We start from the raw sequence: 21,549 nt of genomic DNA, 5'->3' as shown, positions 1-21,549 counted from the left end.
ATTAAAGCATTTTAACTTTTCAAAATCTTCAGTCACAATGAAATAGAGAAGTTCAATTCTGTGTAATTGAAGACAGTGTAACTTGTCACACATAGTATAATAAAAGAACCTGTTGTTATTCAGTGGTGTCAAACATTATCTTTGACTTATCTGAAAGCACGCAGTAAGTTTTAGGAATATTATTTAGCCACATCATAAATATGAGCCATTGGGAGTAAAATTTCGTTGTTTTATAGTGAGGAACATGTCAGTACACAAGAAGGTACCTGTGTAATTATTTCAATTACTGAACTTTCATTCTTTTCTAGCTCAGTCTAGATTGTCCAATGATCCGCTTCACAAATAGCTCGACAAAGGTGATGAAGTTAGGTGATAGAGGTAAATGTCCTCTAAGGATGTCCACTTCACATTTTAAATACATTTAATGATCCTATGTGAGTTCAGGAATTTAGGGTTAGTCCTTTACCGTTTCAGCAGATTACAAATACACACTGAGCTTCTTTTTTGCAACATTTAAAAAAACAATTTTTTTTTGGAAAGACATTAGAAACAGAAAGAGAGACTTCCTTCTACTGGTTCACTCTCTGAAATGGTCATAATGACAGGAATTGGAAAGCAGGATCTTCTTATGGGTACAATACCTTAAGAACTTGGGCTATCCTATGCTGCTGTCACTGGCCATAAAAGGAGAGCAGGTTTAAAAGTGAACCAGTGAGACATTATTGTCGCCCACCCCAATCTGCCGGTGCTAGCAAGTGGAAGATTAGGTTGATATGCCACTGTACTAGCCTCAAGCATTTGTTTTTTATCTTCTGGCTTGTTTTTAAGATTTACTTATTTATATGAAAGGCAGATTATGAGGTACAAAAGATATTCCATCCAAGTTTCACTGTCCAAATGGCTGAAATGGCTCAAGCTCAGCTGATACAAAGCCAGGAGCTTCTTCTGGGTTACCCAAGTTGGGGGCATGGTTCCAAGAGCTTGGGCCATCCTCTGCTGCTTTCCAAGTGCATTAGCAGAAAGTTAGATTGGCACTGAAGTAGTGGGACTCAAACTGGGGCCTATATTGATTGCCAGCACTGCAGATAGGGTTTAACTTGTATTGCCACAGCACCAGCTCAGAGCATTTGATTTTATGAAGAGGATGTTACAGACAGGAAATGTGGGGAGAGCAAATATGACTAGTATTTCGAACTGAATTGTGAGTAGAGAGGATAATAATTCCTGAATAAATTTTAATGAGTCATGACTGAATTTGGTAAATGAAAAAGACAAACATGACAAGAAAAATTACACCATATTTTAAAGAAGAGAATGTCTTTCCAACCACATAAAATTATGTATTTTTAACAACAAAACAATTAATACAAATATGGGAAGAGACTATGTTTGTCCATGATCATTCCCTTGTCTAAAACATCCCCATCTACCTCATTCTTGCCACTGCTGTGTAGTCCAAACTGCTTCTGGAACCTCGTGAGCATCAGTTTCCCCAGTTCTCATGATCTCCTCTTAACCTTATTCACTCCTTCACCACGTAATGATCAAGGCATACATTCTTCTCTTCAAACTTCTTACACTTAGAAGTCCTTGCTATCTCCATTTCTCCTCACCATTCCATAGGACATCACACACAGGTGCCACTGTCTCAAAGAAGTTTCTTATCACATAATCTGCATTTCCTTCTTTTTTTTCCCCACAATCCAAGTATGCATTCTGTCATTCTTCTATCTTGTCTCTTTGATCTCCTTTAGGACAAAAGTTCTGTCCTATGAAAACTTATATAGTGCCCATATCATAAATTGAACTGTTTTCTTCAAAGAGATGTTAATGTCTTAACATTAATTCCCAGTACTTGTGAATCTGACATTATTTGAATGTAAAGTTTGCTGTTGATTGAGTTCATATGGGGTAATTAGAATGGATTCTAAACCAATGTATCTGATGTTTTAAAAAATAGAGGAGGAAACTTGGGCTCAGAGAGAGACATGCACACAGAGCAAATGTCGTGTAAAGGTGAGGTCAGAGGTTGGAGTCATGCATCTACAAGTAAGTTAATGCCAAAAATTGCTAGCAAAGCAAGCCAATGGAATAGCCATATGGAACAGATGTGTGAAACAGATTCATCCTCAGCCCTCAGAAGACTCCAGACACCTTGATGTTACACTCCCAGCTCACAGAACTATGGTACTATAAATTGCTATTGTTAAGGCCCCTCAGTTTTCATACTTGTTGTGACAGACCTGCAAAACTAATATAGCCTGGAACTGAGTGTTTTCAATGAATGAAGTAACTCACTCTATTACTTTACTCCCTGAGCATTTACTTGCACAGTTCATATGCTTGTGGAACAATGCATAAAAGCTACTACTTTGATGTATCTATGTCCTTGACACTACTCCTGACATACTTGTAATAAAAGTACTATTTTCTTCTATCTTTAAAACATGAATTGCCTAGGCTGGGTGAGTGAGACATTCCTGTAGTCAGGTAGTACATACCACAGCAATAGTTTTGGGGAGGTAATTGTCCCAGTCAATTGGTATGCAATGTCATGCCAGCTATTAAATCTCTCTAAAAGAGAGCAATCATGCATTATATGCAGAAAAAATAGTGTGTGTTGTTTTAATTCAAAGGAGTGATTATTAGGAAGGACTCTAAAAATGTTACTGGGCAACAGCTTTGAGGATGGAAATGTATTAAATTCTATCTAGTTACTTTTCATATGTTGCATCTTTCTCTCCTCAACAACTGTAAGAACTATAGTATCCCCCATCAGACTTCAGTTTATTGATAATTATTAAAACTTTTAACTATTTCATAGATTTGTTTATGAATTTCTATGCTATAATCTGCATCATGTAAGCAGTCTGGATAATATAGAAGTCAACATAAATGACCTTGAATTGTACTAGCAGCAGGAATTAACCCAGACACACCACACAGATAGAAATGATGGAACACTGCCTATGACTTGGGCACAGAACTTGGAAGTTGTCCATTTCAAGTATAACAACTTGGTCCATAACTCTGCTATACAATTTTATGGGCAGTCATCTTGCTTTTGGAGTAGATTTTGCTGTAAGGGGCCAGGCACAGAAGATTGATGCAGGTTGTAACAGAAACTGAGTTAGTTACTATAGATCACTGTTTGTTTTCTTTGCTGTTTTTAAAAATTTAAGCAATCATTTGAAAGGCAACATTACAAAGAGAATGAAAGACAGAGTCAGAGGGCTCTTTCAGGTGTTAGTTCACTTCTAAAGTGGCAGCAATGGTGTGGAGTGGACCAAGGTGAATCCAGGAACCAGAAACTTCAGGTAAGTGGACCGTATGTGAGACAGGGCTCTTAGCACTGAAACCATTTTCTGCTGCCTGCCCGGAAATACCAACAGGGAGCTTCGGTGGATGTGGAACAAACAATTACAAAACAGCACCCATTTCTGAAGCCAACATTGTAGGCAGCAGTTTTACTGATTAGATCACAACACTGGCCCCTTCAGCTCCTAGACTAAGGAAGATGTTGCAAATTCAGTTTCTGTCATGGCAAGACAAAAAAAAAAAAAAAAAAGGTTTAGGCCTGGAGACCAAAAAAAAAAAAAAAGCATTAAGGATAAAAGACTAATATACTAGAACAACCATAAAAAGGCTAAAGAAAGAAGTAAAGTTCTAGAATAGAGGGGAAGATTTAAGTTTAGAAAATGTGTAGAAAATAGTAGTGATGGAGTGATGCTCGTTCCTTTGAGGAAACAGAAAGCAGAAAGGATACATATCTAAAGAAATTGAGACTCTTCACAACAAAATAGCCATTGAAGTAATGTGCTAAAAGAATGATGTGGGCATGGCAGGGTGATTCAATGGGTAAATCCTCACCTTGCAAGCACAAGATCCCATATGGGCACTGGTTTTTGTTCTGGCTGTTCCACTTCCAATGTGGTTCCCTGTTTATGGCCTAGGGAAGCAGTAGAGGATGACTCAAGGCCCTGGGACCCTGAACTCACATGAGAGACAAGGAGGAAGCTTCTGGCTCCTGGCTTTGGATCTACTCAGCTCTGGTGATTGTGGCCATTTGGGGAGTGACTCAGCAGATGGAAGCTCATTCTCTCTCCTTTTTATAAAACATCCTTTTCAATAAAATAAATGTATCTTTAAAATCTTTTTAAAAAATCAGTGGATGCTATGAGATACATTGTAAGAGAAAAAATTTACAGTCTTGGCTGTGTTAAGTCACCTGACAGCTCCATGAGTGAGTCTTCAAGTTGGATTGACGGTGCTTAGAAATGACCTTGGGAATTTTAAACATAACCACCTCCTTCTAGCTCAAACTTTATCTTTTGAGCCTGGCACAATCCAGGGATTCTGACTTACAGGTTTAGAGTTAATTATATCTGCAGTACCCAATGAGATTAATTAGCCTCTAAAGTTAAAATGAAAAGTGTAATTTGGGATATTTTCTTAGGCAATATTTTCTTCTAAAAGAGAATAGATATCAAATAGTATGTTATCAAAAAAGACCAGAACCAATGGAAGGTTTTGTGCTTCTTAACTGAAAGATATATATATATATTGAGAAGTTAAATATTCCGTATTGGTGGGTGTTTTTTATGACAGGGCCAGCTGGAGCTAGGGATAGATGCTATGTTTCCTTTACTCAAAGCATAGAATGTGCAGAACATACCTTTCCATAAAGCACTCTACCTAGCAGTTCCTAAATAAACTCTGTAAAACCAGTTTTCTTAATAATATTGAATTGTTTGAAGTAACACTCCCCGAGCTCTCCTAAGAAATTCAAATAAAATGAAGTTGAACCAAGTGGTTGAATGGTTCTAAGACATCATGGGGTTTTGTTCTTTCCACCCACAAAGAATATATGGGTACATTTGTAATCATATGACTTTTTGAACATTTGGGTTTTTATTCTGAGCTCTCATGCACAGTGTCAATCTATGCTGCCAAGACTTGTGCTTCAGCCCCCACCTCTCATTGCCACCTCCTCCTCCTCAGCGTAGGCAGGCGACATGGGAGAAGGGTGAATTATGGTGTGCTCGTAGTGTTCCCTTTTTATAGGAGGAGGACAAGATTTTGAGTGGAAAAAGTTTTGATTAAAAGCTCTAGCAAGTTTTAAACATCCATTCGTTTTCCTACATCAATATTTCCTGTGTTAACATGATGAAATACAATGTGGAGATATGAAAGAAATACAAATGGATGTATAATAAAAATAATCCTGAAATTTTATATTCCCCTTGCATTATCTACCAAACAGACCATTTTTAAATATCTTGGGGAATTAGACATTTAAATTCGACATGCCTTTTTTTCCCTTATCGGAACATGAAAATATTCAGTGATTTTTTTTTACATCCTCATATGACTTAATTAATTTTAGCAGCTTTTTTTTTTACCAGAATACATAAAAATATTTAATGTCACTCCTTTATGCATTTTTATTAGTAGTATAATTTTCTATTATATACTTTTGTAGGCATATGGTTTCCTTTTTCTCCTTTCTCTCTTCTCCCCTTTTTTCCTATTTTATCACAGCAGTATAGCCCTTTAGTAACAGTTACAAGTATAGCTTTCTGCTAATTCAGTGCATTATGTCATTGTAGGTATAGACAAAGGTGGCACATCTAGTGTGATGCTGTCAAGATATATTTAACTGTTTCTCTGGGAGTCCTTTTATTCAGGAGTAGAGACGCACACTATAACACATCCCACACTACAAAGCGATATGGTCTGTGTTTTGGGGTGAGCCCAACCAACTCTTATCACTGACTTCGCTTTCTCATAGAGTCATTTGCTACATCCAGTGTGTTGAAATTCTTGGTAAACATTTTGATCCTAGTTAAAAGCACCCACTTTTCTATCCCTCGCCCCTTTCAAAACTAACAATTTATTTTTTACTGGGAGGGTTTTCTCAGGGATGTGACTTTTCTCATATTTGTTCATTTATTTATTTTATAAAAGTTTTTGTTTTATTTATTTGACAGGCAAAGAGAGAGAAGACAAGACACAGAGACAGAACTCTTCCATACACTGGCTCACTCCCCAGTGGTCACAATTGCCAATCCCTGGAGTCCAATGCTAGACCAGACCAAAACCAGGAACCAGAAGTTTCTTTTAGGTCTCCCACATGGGTGGTGAAGGCCCAAACATTTAGGATATCTTCTATAGCTTTCCCACATTAGCAGAGAGTTGGATCTGTAGTGGAGTATCCAGGACTCAAATCAGCTCCCATATTGTTTTCTGATGCTGCAAGAAGCAGTTCAAGCTGCTATGCTGTAATACCGCCCCGTTCATTCTTTAATTTAACATATATTTATGAAGAAACTACATACCTGACCCTATGTTACTTGCACAGTATAAAACAGACCAAAAATCCCTGTAATTTTGAAGATTTTAAGGATGCATGAATTGAAAGAATAAACTATTTTGGTGGCTTGAGTAGTATGGGAGCATGGAAGAAGGGTTAAGTAAAAATGAAAACTAGAGCAAAATAAAGGTACAGGGTATAAAGTCAAAGGACACTATTTAAAAAGGAGATTCTTTTCAACTCCTGAAGACATTGAAATATGAACAAGATGCTGAAGAAAATGTATTTTGGTCATCAAGAATTAGAATAAAGGCCCTAAGGCTGGAGCATGAAATTTTCCAGGAATATCAAGGTGTTGAGTCTGGATTGTAGTAAAGAACATAAGCTAATGAGTGGAAGGAATGTGAAAGGGGTAAAGGCTCTAGGGCATGGAGGTTTGGGTCATTTAGGACCTCACCTAGTCTAGATCCTACAATGCAGACATTGTGAAAGTTATGAAAGTGTATAGAAAGAACACTCCATATACCCAGACTAATAATTTGGGGATCACTCAGCAATTAAAAGGAATGAAATTCCACCATTAGCATCAAAACAATGGTCCCAACTAGAGACCATTATGTTCAGTGAAATAAGCCAATGCCCTCTCAAAAAAACAAACACCATGTGTTCTCTATGATATGAGGCAACCTTTTGGCAAAATGCAAAACAAATAAATAATAGGTTGACATGCACACACATATATTCTCATAGATTAGCTGTATAATGGAGACCGGTATACCAGAAAGTGGAGATACATTTCAGTATGCATTCATACTCCCAAAGAAAAGGATTCCCAATGAAACTGTTCAATAGATCTTGACTAGGACACCAGACTTTCAACCATTGTTTATTCCTATGATGCCATGATACACATAAACAGCAGATTATTGGATTTGTGACGTTTGCTAAAGAACTGTAGTATTGTATATGGGAAAAACACTGGGGGAAAGGGCATGAGGGAGTTTAGAGGGGAGTCCCTGTGCCTGTGGAATCATATCAGTGAATAACATTCTTAATGCTAATGTCAGGATAAAATTAAATAGCAGAATGATGGGCTTGAATGTGTTGAGGGACTAACCTATTGTTACAGTATGGGGGAAACTGTTGAGGAAGGTGAAAGGGGAAATCATTGATCTATATCATGAAAGGTAAAGAATTTTTAAAATAAAAATAATAATAATTGGGGTTTAATTTTATTACTGCTCTTAGGCTTTCCTTACTTTTTCTTCATCGGCCGGGCGCTGTAGCCTAGCAGATAAAGTCCTCACCTTACATGTGTTGGGGTCCCATATGGGCGCCAGTTCTAATCCTGCAGCCCTGCTTCTCATCCAGCTCCATGCTTGTGGCCTGGGAAAGCAGTCAAAAATGGCCCAAAGCCTTGGGACCCTGCACCACCATGGGAGACCTGGAAGAGGCTCCAGGCTCCTAGCTTCAGATAGGCTCAGGTCTAGCAATTACAGCCACTTAGGGAGTGTATCAACAGATAAAAGACCTTCCTCTCTGTTTCTCCTCTGCTCTGTATGTATGATTTTCTAATAAAAATAAATAAATTTTAAAAATAATTTCTTCCACAAAGCTTAATCATATTCATTCATAGGAGCCCATTCATGAATTGTTATTTCTCTGGCATTTTTGCCCAGTGCATTCCATGCATGTCGGTCACACTCAATAGTAGCTGGCTATATAAGTACATAATATGAACTCAAAAGGTGCAGTTGAATGAATGGGTTAGGGGTGCATGAACGACAAAATGAATGAATAATCACATCACATAAATAAATAAATTGGAATGGGCATAAGCCTTCTTAACCCTATTTTTGAGGATCTAGATTATTATGGAGTATTGATCAAATATTGATTAGTTTTAAATGCAATCGTGTTCCATTGAAATAATATGTATATTGAACAGAACTTGTACTTCTGTGTCTTTAGAGGCATTTTCCTGCTCTGTGAGGAATGAATGTTCCCTAAAAACTAGCTTATTTTATCTTGAGAATATCCACTAGTTGAAAAGAAGTATATAAACTTAATCCTACAATTTTTTTCAGTTTTCAACTTACATCTATGTCCATGTTAAAGTTAGTGATTTCATTGTCTTGGTACAATCTTCAATCTCAAATATAAACTACATACACATAAATTGATTGATCCCTGCACATGGTTATGAAACATTTGTGAAAGTGTTTTAAAGCACCCTATATTCATATATCCAATGAAGTAACAGTTTAAAAATGAGCTGATATATATTTTAAATTTCACAAAAAAAGTTGGAGGCATTTTATTTATTTTCTGGTCATCAAATGCGCACCCCCCATAATAAAAGACACTGCCTGGAAAAAAATTTTTTTTTCTTTAAATATGAAGTAAACAAACGTATTTATGGTTCTGTGGAGTGGCAAAGAATCCACAATGAATAACTGCCTCCCCCATAAACATGCACAGTTAAAGTAAAGAATAAATAAATACTTTTTTAAACACGTCAAAAACTTTTAGAAACAGTAACCATTAAAAAAGGAAAGAGAAATCCAAACCAAAACACATTCTAATGTGATTGTTGCAAAATTACTTCTTACTATTAAACTGAATTGCATAGCAGTAAGGGGCAGTTCAAACAAATAGTTAAAAGATCTAGTTAGAGTTATGTTTACTACAGTGAAGCAGTACGTCAATGAAATTCATGAGTAAAGGAAAACACAATAATTATCCACTTCAGTAGGAAATTAGCTAAGTAATTTTAAATTCCCCATCCATTTGAATTGATTTTCCATTTATTTTAAATAATATTACAGTTGATTTAACAAAATAATTGAATTTCAAATGTAATTCCAGAGGTGTTACTTCATGCTTTACTAGTCCTCACTTTTCCATTAACCATTCATTTATGCCATCTTGAGAGCAGATAGCCTAACCCATTGTTCACACAATAAAAGCGTAGTGAAGTAGGGTATCTTTGAAAGTGTTTTTCATCATTATTGCATGAAAGTAGTAAAAGTTTTTATAACTTTAGTAATTGATTAGGTGTGTGACTTTGAAAAATATCTTAATACAGGTTTCAGAAATTTTTTGTCTTTAATAACAAAGGCCTTTGGCTAACATCTCTTTTTTAGTAACCTATATGTTAATTATAATTTTAAAATGCAAACAAAATGTTGCCAGTGTTGTACTGAATGTATATATACCATCATATTCTGAATAGGAAATTTTTATCTTTATGTCTGTTCAGAGTTAACAGTCAGTCCTTTGAAGTGACCTCATAATGATCTTTTAAAACGGCTCTGTTCCGAGGCCAGCGTTTGGCCTAGCACTTAGAGGACTGTCTGTTAGAAAGGTCCGTCTCTGCTCTTGACTGGAAGACTAGAAACAACAGTAGCGACTCGTGGCCATTCCATGGGGAGCCTAGATGGAGTTCCTGGGTCTGGCTACAGTTCCATCCAGGTGCAGTTGGGGACATTTAGGAAGTCTTCCCCCACCCCGCCCCTCTTCCTCTCCCTCTCCTTTGCCCTCTCCCCCTCTCTCTGTCGCTCTTTCCACCCTCCATCCTTCTTTTCACCCTCTCCCTGTTTCAACCTTCTCTTCCTCCTCCACCCGCACCCCTCTTTCCAACCTCTCCCCATCTCTCCCAAACGAAAAGAAACATGAAAGCATAGAATGTATGTTTTTTTTTTTTTCTTCAGGCTGTGCACAGGGAGGAGTCACGTTTTTATGTCACTATCCTCACTACATTACAACAGTTAAGTTCCAGGAAGTATGAAGACAAGAAAACTAGAGAAGAAAACATGAAATCATTATATAACTACCCAATGTATCTTTCTAAATACTGTTGTCTCAGAATGTGTGTAACATTCTAAGAGCTGTACTTTTAATCATGGAGATTCTGATCTCTGCTCAGTTAATGCTGATTCTCTCTCCTCTATTTGGACAATGAAGATGAGGGCAAAGCTCAACAAGAGCAGAATAGTGTTTGTTTTTTCTGACTCACCTGGATCTCACCACACCCTTGGTTTGATCCTTGTTGTAGGTAGTTGCCTACTATGAACTGATGCTCTGAGGATCAAGAGTAAGGTGCACAGTCTGAAAAATAAAATATTCACATGGCATGCCTTCAAGATCTTTACCTCAGTAATACTAATTAACAAAGTTAAAGAATGAACCCAATTGATAAGGAATCCATATTACTATTTATTGCTGTTACAATAAATTAAGGGCCTTTATTTTTAATGTGAAAATGATTGCTTTAAAAAAAATGCTGTGTCATTCTCTCTCTTTGTTTTCTCTCTTTCTCCCCTAGGTTTAGGCTTCTCTATTGCGGGAGGTGTGGGGAACCAACACATTCCTGGAGACAATAGCATCTATGTAACTAAAATTATAGATGGAGGAGCTGCACAAAAAGACGCAAGGTTGCAAGTAGGAGACAGACTACTAATGGTGAGTATGACTCTAGCAAAATTGAGGCAAATATATATGTGTATATATATATATATATATTCTTATTTCTTCTGTATGATATAGTGTACCCAGGCTATCATTACAAAATGCCATAGACCAGTTCTTTAGCAAAAGGAATCTGTTTTCTCAGAGATTAGGAAGCTCATACATTCCATCATTTATTTTCTGATGAAAGCAATCTGCCTGGCATCAAAACGGCCACCTACTTTATGCCATCCTCATCATGCATTTCCTCTGTGCTCTGGTAAGTGGAAGCTATCCATCTCATAAATCCAGCAGTCAGGCCTTTGGAGCTCTGAACCTATCTTTAGCTTGTTTAACTTAATTACTTCCTAAGGACCCTATCTCTAACTCTAGCTCACTTCGGGTTTAGGAGCGTAACAGTTGAATGAAGGAGCCAGAGTTTAGTCCATACAAATAAAAAAAGAAGAGAGAATAGATTTCAGAGCAAGAGTTTAGAAACACATGTTACACTTTATTTGATCTATGGATATTTTCCTTATTTGTATTTTCCTATATTTTTGATTTTTTAAAATTTTTCATGATATGGTTCCTTAGGCACAGGGATTCCCCCCTCCACCCTCTCATTCCCTCTCTCACCACTGTTTTTCGTCATATTATTATAATAGTGTAGTCATTTAGCAATAGTCACAAATCCAACATTTTGCTACTTAAATGTATCATGGCATTGTAGGTAGGGATAACAGGTGTATTTAGGTATATTTAACTGTTTCATTAGAGGTCTTTCTTTTATTCAGTAATAGAGATGCATGCAACAACATACCTCTACTTTCTGGTATGCTAGTCTCCATTATACAGTTTATCTATGAAAATATATGTTGTATTCATGTTGAGCTATGTATATTTGTTTTGTATTTTGCCTGAAGATTGCCTTATATCAGAAAGAACAAATTATATTTATCTTTTGGAGATTGGTTTATTTCCCTTATTTCACTGAACATAATGGTCTTTGGTTGGGGCCGTTATTTGATGCAAATGGTAGAATTTCATTCTTTTTAATGGCTGAGTAATAGTTTATGGAGTAGATGTACCTCAGCTTCTTTATCCATTCCTCTTTCAATAGGCATCTGTGTTATTTCCATGTCTTTGCTATTGTAGATTATATGCTATAAATATAAAGTTGCAGGTTCCCTTCTCATATGCAGATTTCATTTCCTTTGGATAGATTCCCAGGAGTAGGATCGCTGGGTTATATAGTAGCTCAATTTTCACTTGTTTTAGCACTCTCCATACTGAATTCCATGGTGGCTGCACTAGCCTACATTCTCACCAAGGGTGGAATGTGGGTGTCTTCAAAAGAGAAACCTATAATCCCATCAGCTTTCGTGATTTAATCCTATCAAACATTTAAATAAGCATCATTCCCTCCTCTCAATGTCAACTGAGAAATTAAAACACTAATACCTATTCTTTTACAACTGTCAAATTAGACCACTGGTATAAAATTCAAGCTTCCTAGAATCCAAGGAATTAGGTAGAATCAAAGTTAGGGTCCTGGAATTCTATCCAGGCCTCACACAGGAGTGGCTGAGGCCCAAGCACTTGAGCCTTCTCCCACTGTTTTCCCAGGTGCAAGAGTCTGGATTGGAAATGATGCAGCAAGAAAAACTGGCTCTCTTATATGATGCTGGCATCACAGCAGTGACTTAAGATGCCATGCCACAGTGCTGACCCCTTGCCTGTTTGCTTTTAATGTAAATGTTGATTCCTATGATACTGTGTTTTCTGAAAAAGTTATTGGCATTTAAAACTTGAATAACTTGTCTGTGGAGCATAAATTTTCTTTGAAACATTTGCAGGAATAAAATAAACTGTGATAACCTTACTCTAGGTAACACTAAGTTGAAAAATGAAAAGAATAGTTTTAATCTCAAGTAATGACTATGTCACTGAATGACTTCACTTTTGACTCATTGTTCTACAAAAGTTTGGTTAAACTCATCTGATGTTGCTTTAATTTCTGCTATTGTAAAATCATGTAACATGAGTGTTAATTTTTTAGTTATGTTTAAATTTCTTTATTTCTGAATTCTTTAAAAAAAACTCTGACTAAATAATTTCACCAAAGGATTTTCCAAACACCATGCTATTTTTTGCCATTACCATTTTCTTGATAGTCATTGTAGATATAATGATTTCAAAAATAGCTGTGACATAATCCTTAACTGTTTTGAGTTTTAAAAAAAAATGAATCCTCAAAAATAATAGGTCTCTCCTCTCTTATGTAAGGGGAACATAATTAGTGCTTCCAAGGCAACTGCTAAACTCAAACTGGAAATGAAAGAAAATGATTCATTTTATAACATTCTGTAGGAAAAAAACTCAGAGAAAAAAAAGGCAACTGGAATCATCCTAAAAGGCTAGATATCTTCTTTCAATCCCAAAATGTTTGTGAATACTCTCCCCTCTGTCATTCCTTTCCACCATCTTATCCTCTTGTTATCCTACGTTCTGTCCCCTTCATCATCTTCATCTTCCATGCTTCTTTGCTAAAGAAAGGACAAATGCCTTAGATTCTACAATCCAACAGCTGTATCACAACATGTATATTTTTTCTAAATATCTTATTCTTTCTAAAGTGATTTAGATCATTTCCTTCTGTCAACTCTTTAAATTTTTATTGTTCATTTTTAAGTCAGATCATTGAGATCATCAGAGACAGAGAGAGAAATAAAAGGAGACAGACAGGGGAATCTCTTCCATCTGCTGGCTCACTCATCAACTGGCTACAAACACAAAGGTTGGACTAGTCCAAAGACAGGGGCCAGAACTCCACCAGTCTCTCACGTGAGGTGCAGGTGTTAAAAAACGTAGGCCATCAGCCATCATTTTTCTGGTACATTCGCAGAAAGCTGTATCAAAAGTGGACTTTTCAGAACTGGAGCAGGCACTCCAGGAGTTTTACTGCTGTCTCAAGCAGTGGTTTAGCTCTGCCACTACAGCAGCACCTTTCTCTCAGATCTTAGGGAAAAAGTCCCCCAAATATTATTCAGATATGTGTAAGTACTCTGACCTAGAAAGAAACTCCAGTATTTGCCTTAGTCTTTCCTGGCTGGATAACTTAAAATTCAGAAAGTCTCAGAATTGTCCCTTTAGAGAGAACACAATTGGTCTTTTTGTCGTGTGTGTGTGTGTGTGTGTATTCATGTGTGTGTGTGTCCATGTGTGTTTTAATCATAATAATAACAGTTGTAGTTTTTCAAGTAAAATAGTTATAATTTGAGGTCAATTCAATCTTTTTTCCCAACTGAATCTCACATACAAATGTTGAGAACTTTTTTTCCCTAGGAACTTCTTATACCTCCAACATCAAAAGTATGTATTTTAAATGTTTTCTTTGTCCTGACCTCCTCTGATGCATCTGAATCTTGCAGAAAAGCAACCATTGAAGTAGTCCCTTGCTCTGATAGGATCTCTTTAGGCATGGGGAACTTAATACTGACCCGCAGCAATCCATGAGGAACTACCCATCATTAGAAACTGTTCTGTGAAATAACATTGAAATACAGTTTCTCTTAAAACGTTCCCTGTAGCCATAGCTCTGCCCTAAGAAACAAAAGGTTGTGGGGCAGGTGCAGTGGTGTAGCAAGATAATCCTCCATCTGCAAGCACCAGCATTTCACATGGGCACCTATTTGTGTCCCAGCTGCTCAACTTGCTCTCTGCATATGATCTGGGAAGACAGGGGAGGATGACCCAAGTCATTGGGGCCGGGCACCCACAAGGAAGACCTGAAAGAAGCCCCTGGCTCCCAACTTTAGGCAACTCAGCTCTGGTCATTGTGGTCTTTCAAACAATGAACCAGCAGATGGTAGATTAACTCTCTGTCTCTCTCAGTCTCTCTCTCTCTCTCTCTCTCTCTCTCTCTTTTGCTCCCCTCTCTCTTCTCTCTCCTGCTCTCTCGGCAAAAATCTGCCTTTTAAATTAAACAAAGAAAAAAAAACTACAAATGATGGCTAATTCCTTTTTACACATTTGTGAAACAGTTGTCTTGTCACTTTTCATTCTGAAACTGTTTTGTATGTGCTGACTGCTACAATAAACTTTACCACACGTTCATTTATCATCTGTGAGTTTATGGCACTTAAAACAAAATTTTGTTAGATCCCTTGCAGTCTTATTTCCAGTCCTACACACTTAGGCAATTTTGTAGCATCTGATGTTTGCATTTATTCTACTGTGAGAAAAAGTTATCCTGCTGTTCTTGCCATAAGTCTATGAATGTCTCAAACGAGGTGACTATAGCATAGACAACTCACATGTTTCTTGGAGCACCTAAAAACGTGATATATATGCTCTCTAATATTTTTAAAATCTCCTTTGCTACTTGGCACTTACTAATTAGAATTTTGCTTGTGTGTGTGTGTGTGTGTGTGCACGCACACACTTATCTCATGGAGAGATATGACTTCTGATTTTTGCTTAGTACTGACATCTCAAAATGAAAAGATTATATGTTTGTCTTGAATTTCATGATGTAGATAATTAAGGGGTAATATTGATCATTTTCAAAAATCTTTTATGTATTTTCAGATACTGTTTTTATTAAAAAGCCTAATAAGCTGAAACATAGAGTCAAGTATATTAAATAAGTGTGATCTCCCCCATCCTTTTCCTAAAAATACCAGAGATTTGAATCTAATCCGTTTTTCTTTTTTGTATGGGAAATAGAAAATGAGAGTAGATGAGAGAAAAGTTCACACAGATTGAAGTTTAGTAGAAAGACATTGCACTTCATCACAGGAGAGCTGTGTGTCAATTAGAACTCAATCTATTGTAGGGAAATTCATAAGTCCTTGGTCTTCTGATGCAGCCTCTATAACATGATAGTATAGCTTTAGATCAGTATATTCCAAAGTGGTTTTTTAAGATTTATTTTTAATGGACAGTCAGATATACAGAGAGGAGGAGAGATGGAGAGAAAAACCTTGCATCTGCCGATCTACTCCCCAGATGGCCACAATGGGTAGAGTTGGGCCAGTATAAAGCCAGTTGTCAGGAGCTTCTTCCAGATGGCCCTCATGGGTACACGGACCCAAGGACTTGGGATACCCTTTGCTGATTTTCCAGGTGCATTAGCACAAAGTGTTAGGGAAGTGATGCAGCCAGAGTTTGAACCAGTAGCCATACAGGATGACAGCACCATGACAGAAGTGCTAAATTTTTGGTGAAGCTAAAGATGAAAAGGTCTGTGAATTCCTATAATCAAGAGACTTACTTAATTTTGAATAGTACTCTGGTCTTCAAACTTATTTTATAACATCCTCTTAAAGTAGTACAAAACAACTCATTCGTGTTCAATGCAGCAAACCTTGATACATGCTTTGTGGGAGCATCTCATTTCTTCAAAAATATATATTCTATAGTAAGAGCATCAAATAGAGTTCTGTTTTCCAGTGACAAATATGGCATGACCTGTTCTTGCCCTTATGGTTCACCAGCAGGCAGCATCCTGGCAACCATCACAGGCAGCTACAGTGGAAGTTTCATCAGGACTGACCAGGCTTTCCTGGTATGTCATGGGAACCAGCATTACCAGTCCAGGGTCAGCCATTTTTATATACCCAAATGATAGCAAGGAACGTTAAGGAGAATTCTAGCCTTCTAGCCTTCTAGACAAAATCTTTGGAATGGCAGCTCCTAAAGGCAAATGCAACATTCTTTTCACACATTTGAGTTTCAAGGCACACTTTTCAACACTGTGCTGTAAATACCCAGTCTTTAACCGTAGTCAAATCAGAATTTCTTGGGTAGGGTCTTTGCCTCTTTCTTAAAAATTGTTCCAAGGAGACATTTGAACCAGTTCAATCTCTATCCTCTGCTAGAATCAATTCTGAAACACCAGAAAAACCATTAGATAACTATGCATTCAACTCTCTAATTTATTCATCTAATTTATTTCAAATGTAATATGTTATACTGAATTGCAGTCACAGTGACATTTTTATTTAATGGTCAAAATTTTTCACTATATTTCCTTGTTAATTTTCTTTACATTCTGTATAATACCAGTGCTTATGGAACTTACACTGCAATTATGATATCTTAATGGCACATCCTATCAGTGAAATACAAAAAGTTTTGTCTGTAATATAGTTGTATTTCTCTATATGACAAATTGCTACATACATCCAAATGGTAACATATCATCCACATTTTAAAATATACATAAATGGGGCCAGTATTGTGGCCTAACATGTAAGCCAGTGCCTGCAATACCAGCATCCCATACAGCCACCAGTTCAAGTCCCAGATGATCTACTTCTGATCCAACTCCCTGAAAATGACCTGGGAAAAGCAATGGAAAAATGACTTGAATGCTGGGCCTACACATTGACATCTGGATGAAGCTCCTGGCACTGGTTTTGGCCTAGCCCAGGGCGACCCTTTATAGTCATCTGGGGAATAAAACAACAGGTAGATGATCTTCTCTCTCTCGCTCACTCTCTATTACTTTTTCAGATGAATAAATATTTCTTTACAAAGTGAAAGAAAACATCCATAAGTAATATGCATACATGATTGTGGCAAATATCAGTAACATTCAAATACTTTGTTACTCTGCGTAGCCTTGGGGTTCATACCATGCTGTCCATTTGGGTGACCACTGGTAATGAAGAAACTTGAGTCAATTAAATTGAAAGTTAAGAAATTCATCAATTATCACTGAAAAAGAAAATATTTCACATTGATAGAGATGTGCTGCTGTACTTTATATGCTGGTGTGACCTTATTTGCTGATGTGATAGTGTGCCTAATATGCTCACATTGTTTTCCAGTTTTTCATCCTCATGCCCCATGCCTGACACAACTGTCCAATAAACATTTGTGGCTGCTCAAACGGCCTTCATTCTCATTCCTTTCTTTGTCTCCACACAAATTGTAAAATAGAATCCCTAAGAAGTGTCACTTTCCTCCCATAAACTAGAAAATTTGATCATTTTTTGCTTTGTGTACCACATTTTTAAAAATCATCGGGCTTATTATTTCAACATATGTCAAATGACAATTATTTACAACATATCAGCTGTGGAAATACAAAACTAAGAAGTATCTAATCACCACCCTTGAGGCCAGTGTTGGTGGTGACAAGCACAATAGGAGTGAGTGCAGGACAGGGTAGGAGGTGACAGTGCACACAGGAAGAGCAGTGACTAGGAGGAAACTCTTCAAGCAGCAGGATCATCAAAATCACAGCCTGATCGTGGTTGTTTGACATCTATTTGTTTACTGTCTGTTTCTGTTTCGCAATCTTTCCATGTGCATGGTATCACTCATTTCTCACATCGATTTCCTCAAAACTTTCCATGTTTCATAATTGCAGGTCTCCATAACCACTTTCTTCAGTTGCTTTGCTATCTTGTGCAACATGCTAAAATCAGTGTTCCCTCTTTCTTCTCCCATTGGAAATGTACAGGGAGGCTGCACAGATGTCCTCCTCTGTGTAGCACCCACCTAGGAGAATCATTCATATGATGTTTTTCTCCCTGAAACCAGGCCACTTGCTCAGTGTTCACTATTATAGATACTTAATGCAATTTTTAAAAAAAAGCTGAAAAAAAGTTTAAAAGATAACCAAAAACAATAACAAGAGCAACTAGCTAATTTGTGTAATGTCCTTTCTCTCTGCATACAATTCGTTCCAGCTGTATGGCCTTTATTTTGAGAGTTCACAAGATAATGCATACACATAATTAACCCAAACAAAGCCACTTCTGTGAAACAGTTTCGAAGCCTTCAGCACAAAAGAGAACTTTTTAGTCCAGATCCTTTACTGTTCTGAATTTTTTAAAAGACCACACAGAAGCCTCATCAACAGTACCCTAATTAAACTCATCAGTTCACAGATGTTTGTGGGAAAATGATCAGCGAAAATTGTCACTGAGAAATCCTGTTTTCTGGGAAGAGTTGGATAATGACAATAGTAATAATGATACAACCAATCATTCAGTACTTTAGTGTGTCTTATCACTTTAAATAAACCAACACATTTAAATCATCACCCTGGAAGGCATGATTATTATTACTTTTACATATGTCAAAATTGAGATTTAGGTTAAGTAAATTTCCCAAGGTTCCAGAACTAGGAAATTCTGAAGTCAGGATTCATATCCCAATCTCTGTGACTCAAAAACTTGAGTTCTTAACCCCTACACTCTCTTGGTGGATCAAAATATGTCATTTCCATGACAAAAATATATGTAAAATTTTCAGTATTTCATCCCCAACTGCAATGTGACTGAACCACAACTATTGTGAGCTAACATTATTGCTAGTTGTTCTCATATTGAAAATGAACCTACTTATTAGTATCCACCTCCACGAGCTAGAGTAAAGGTTAATTACATGATTTATGTTGAAATATTCGCCACAGGAGTCCCAGAACATATGACATGTAAGTCTTAAATATATGCTAATTCTATTTTTAATGATTTCTCTGTTTTTAAGAGCTGATATCAATAATGATGCTACCCTGTGTGTAATTCTCCACATGAACCTTTTCTGCATGGATCTATGCATCTTCCTATTCATCCTACAAACAACTGAGTTCTTTCCAAGTGTGGGTTTTGTGAGAGCAGAACCCCTGTTCGTTTGGAAGAAGCAATATGACCAAATGATTGAATATGATCCAAATTGCCTGGCTTTGAATTCTGTCTCATAGTAGAACAATGCTGTTGAATAAGTTTCTTAGTCTCTCAAAACATACTTGTCTCCTGTTTAACAATATTGTGATTAAAGCAGCTATAACAGATTGTTATGAGATTTTATTGTCAATACACAAAGGTGCTTTTAAAAGATCATGGGCAATATTTATTGCCTTTTAACATTTTTACAAAGCTTTTGAAGTGCTCTTGTATGTAAAATACTTTAAAATGGCTTTATTACTACAGGCTTTTAAATATTATAATAGTATAGAATTTAGGGCCCAGTACAATGACCTAGTGGCTAAATCCTTGCCTTGCATATGCTGGGATCCTACATGGGTGCCGATTCATGTCCCAGCTACTCCATTTCCTATCCAGCTGTTTGCTTTTGGCTTAGAAAAGAAGTAGAGGATGGCCCAATGTCTTGGCACCTTGTACCATGTGGGAGACCCAGAAGGAGCTCCTGGCTTTACATCAGCTCAGCTCCAGCTGTTGCAGCCACTTGGGAATAGACCAGTGGATGGAACATCTTTCTGTCTTTCCTTCTCTCTGTATATCTGCCTTTCCAATACAAACAAATATATTTTTAAAAAATAATATTGGCTTTATAAGTGCTTACTATTATTATTTACCATGGTATATCTTATAACTAGAATGATACCTGGCACATAATAGGTTGCAATAAATGTTTACTAGTAAGTGAATAAACTATAGACAATGAAAATTAAAGAATATTTTTTGTGTAATTATGTAAAGGTATTTAAGGAAGTATAGAATCAAGTATTGTCTACCATTTCAAGTATCTGCTTAGGGTCTTGAGTACATCCCACAGTCTACCATACCATATCACAGGAATTCAATTCAGTGTTCTTGGTACATTTACCTTAATTCTGCATCATTCAACAGAAAAGAAAAAAACAGGCAGTCACTAAAAGAAGCACGGGCTAGGCAAACTAAGAAGCTTCTGTACAGCAAAGGAAATGATCAATAAAATAAGAAGCAACAAACAGAATGGGCCAAAATGTTTGCATGCTACACAACCAATGATGGACTAATATGCAGGATTTACTAAAAGCTTCAGAAACTCAAAAACAGAAAAACAAGCAGCCCTATTAATAAATGGGCAAAGGAAATGAACAGACATTTTTCAAAAGAACAAATTAAAAAGACTAATAGACATTTTAAAAATGCTCAAGCTCCCTAGCTACTGGAGAAATACAAGTAAAATCACACTGAAGTTCTACCTAACTCCAGTCAGATTGACCTATATTCAGAAATGTACTGCAACACCTGTTGGAGTAAATGTGGGGATAAAGCCCACTGAAAGAGGAATGGATTAAAAAAAACTTGTTCGTACATCTACTCTATGGAATACTACTCAGTCTTTAAAAAAAATGAAATTCTACCATTTTCAGCCAAATGGTCCCAACTAGATACAATTATTTCCAGTAAAATAAGTCAATCCCAAAGGGACAAATGTTCATATGTTCTCTTTGATATAAGGCAAACTTTATGCAAAATATAAGGTCAATACATATAGGGGGAATGAAGAGCGATCCTGACAACCTCTTAACAGGAGGTCATATACACAGAGTGAGAGGGGGACCCCAGAGTGAAGCAGGTGGACAGGAGGAGCTTGTATCCCAACCCTGAAGACTGTCGGATCCTCAACTGGGACTATCAGTACTAGCACCAAGGACTACATCCCAACAGCCAAGGGGAACATGGGAAATTGGAGTGCCTTCGGAGGCTGAGAAGTCGAAGGTCTCCCAGCCCCATCTGGCTCTACCACATGGAATGGAAGAAGCCCAAATCCTTCCTTGCATGATCCAAGGTCATCGGAACAACAGCCAGGAGCCCTGAATTGTCTGCAGAAACAGAAGAACAGTAAACTTCCTTCGGGACTAGAGAGAGGAGCTTTTTCTGGTTCTTACTTAGTTCCAATTTTGGATCCCCACCCTCTCTTGCAATGACCATCAGGGTCGCTCCAGAGGCGCCCCCCCCAAAAAATTAGAATAGATAGACAGAGAAATACAAGGAAAGCATAGAACCAGACAGGAAATGGTCAGCGTGGATCCACATATA

At 37.1% G+C, this 21,549-nt stretch overlaps 1 protein-coding gene across 13 annotated transcripts in view; it reads left to right on the top strand.

Annotated features, from left to right (window-relative positions):
• The window catches only part of DLG2 (discs large MAGUK scaffold protein 2), a 1,763,217-nt gene that overhangs the window by 1,299,805 nt on the left and 441,863 nt on the right, over nt 1-21,549 (top strand). For all 13 annotated transcript variants that reach the window (XM_040964332.1, XM_040964339.1, XM_040964335.1 and 10 more), the window contains one exon: nt 10,641-10,777. In XM_040964332.1, the coding sequence (XP_040820266.1) occupies nt 10,641-10,777 (137 nt within the window). The remainder of the gene's footprint in view (nt 1-10,640; nt 10,778-21,549) is intronic.

This window comes from Ochotona curzoniae, unplaced genomic scaffold, assembly GCF_017591425.1.
Source record: "Ochotona curzoniae isolate NIBS_2020 unplaced genomic scaffold, NIBS_Ocur_1.0 scaffold_3223, whole genome shotgun sequence".
Taxonomy (NCBI): Eukaryota; Metazoa; Chordata; class Mammalia; order Lagomorpha; family Ochotonidae; genus Ochotona; species Ochotona curzoniae.
The sequence above is the reverse complement of the archived record's forward strand: the minus strand, read 5'-3'. Positions and strand labels throughout refer to the sequence as shown.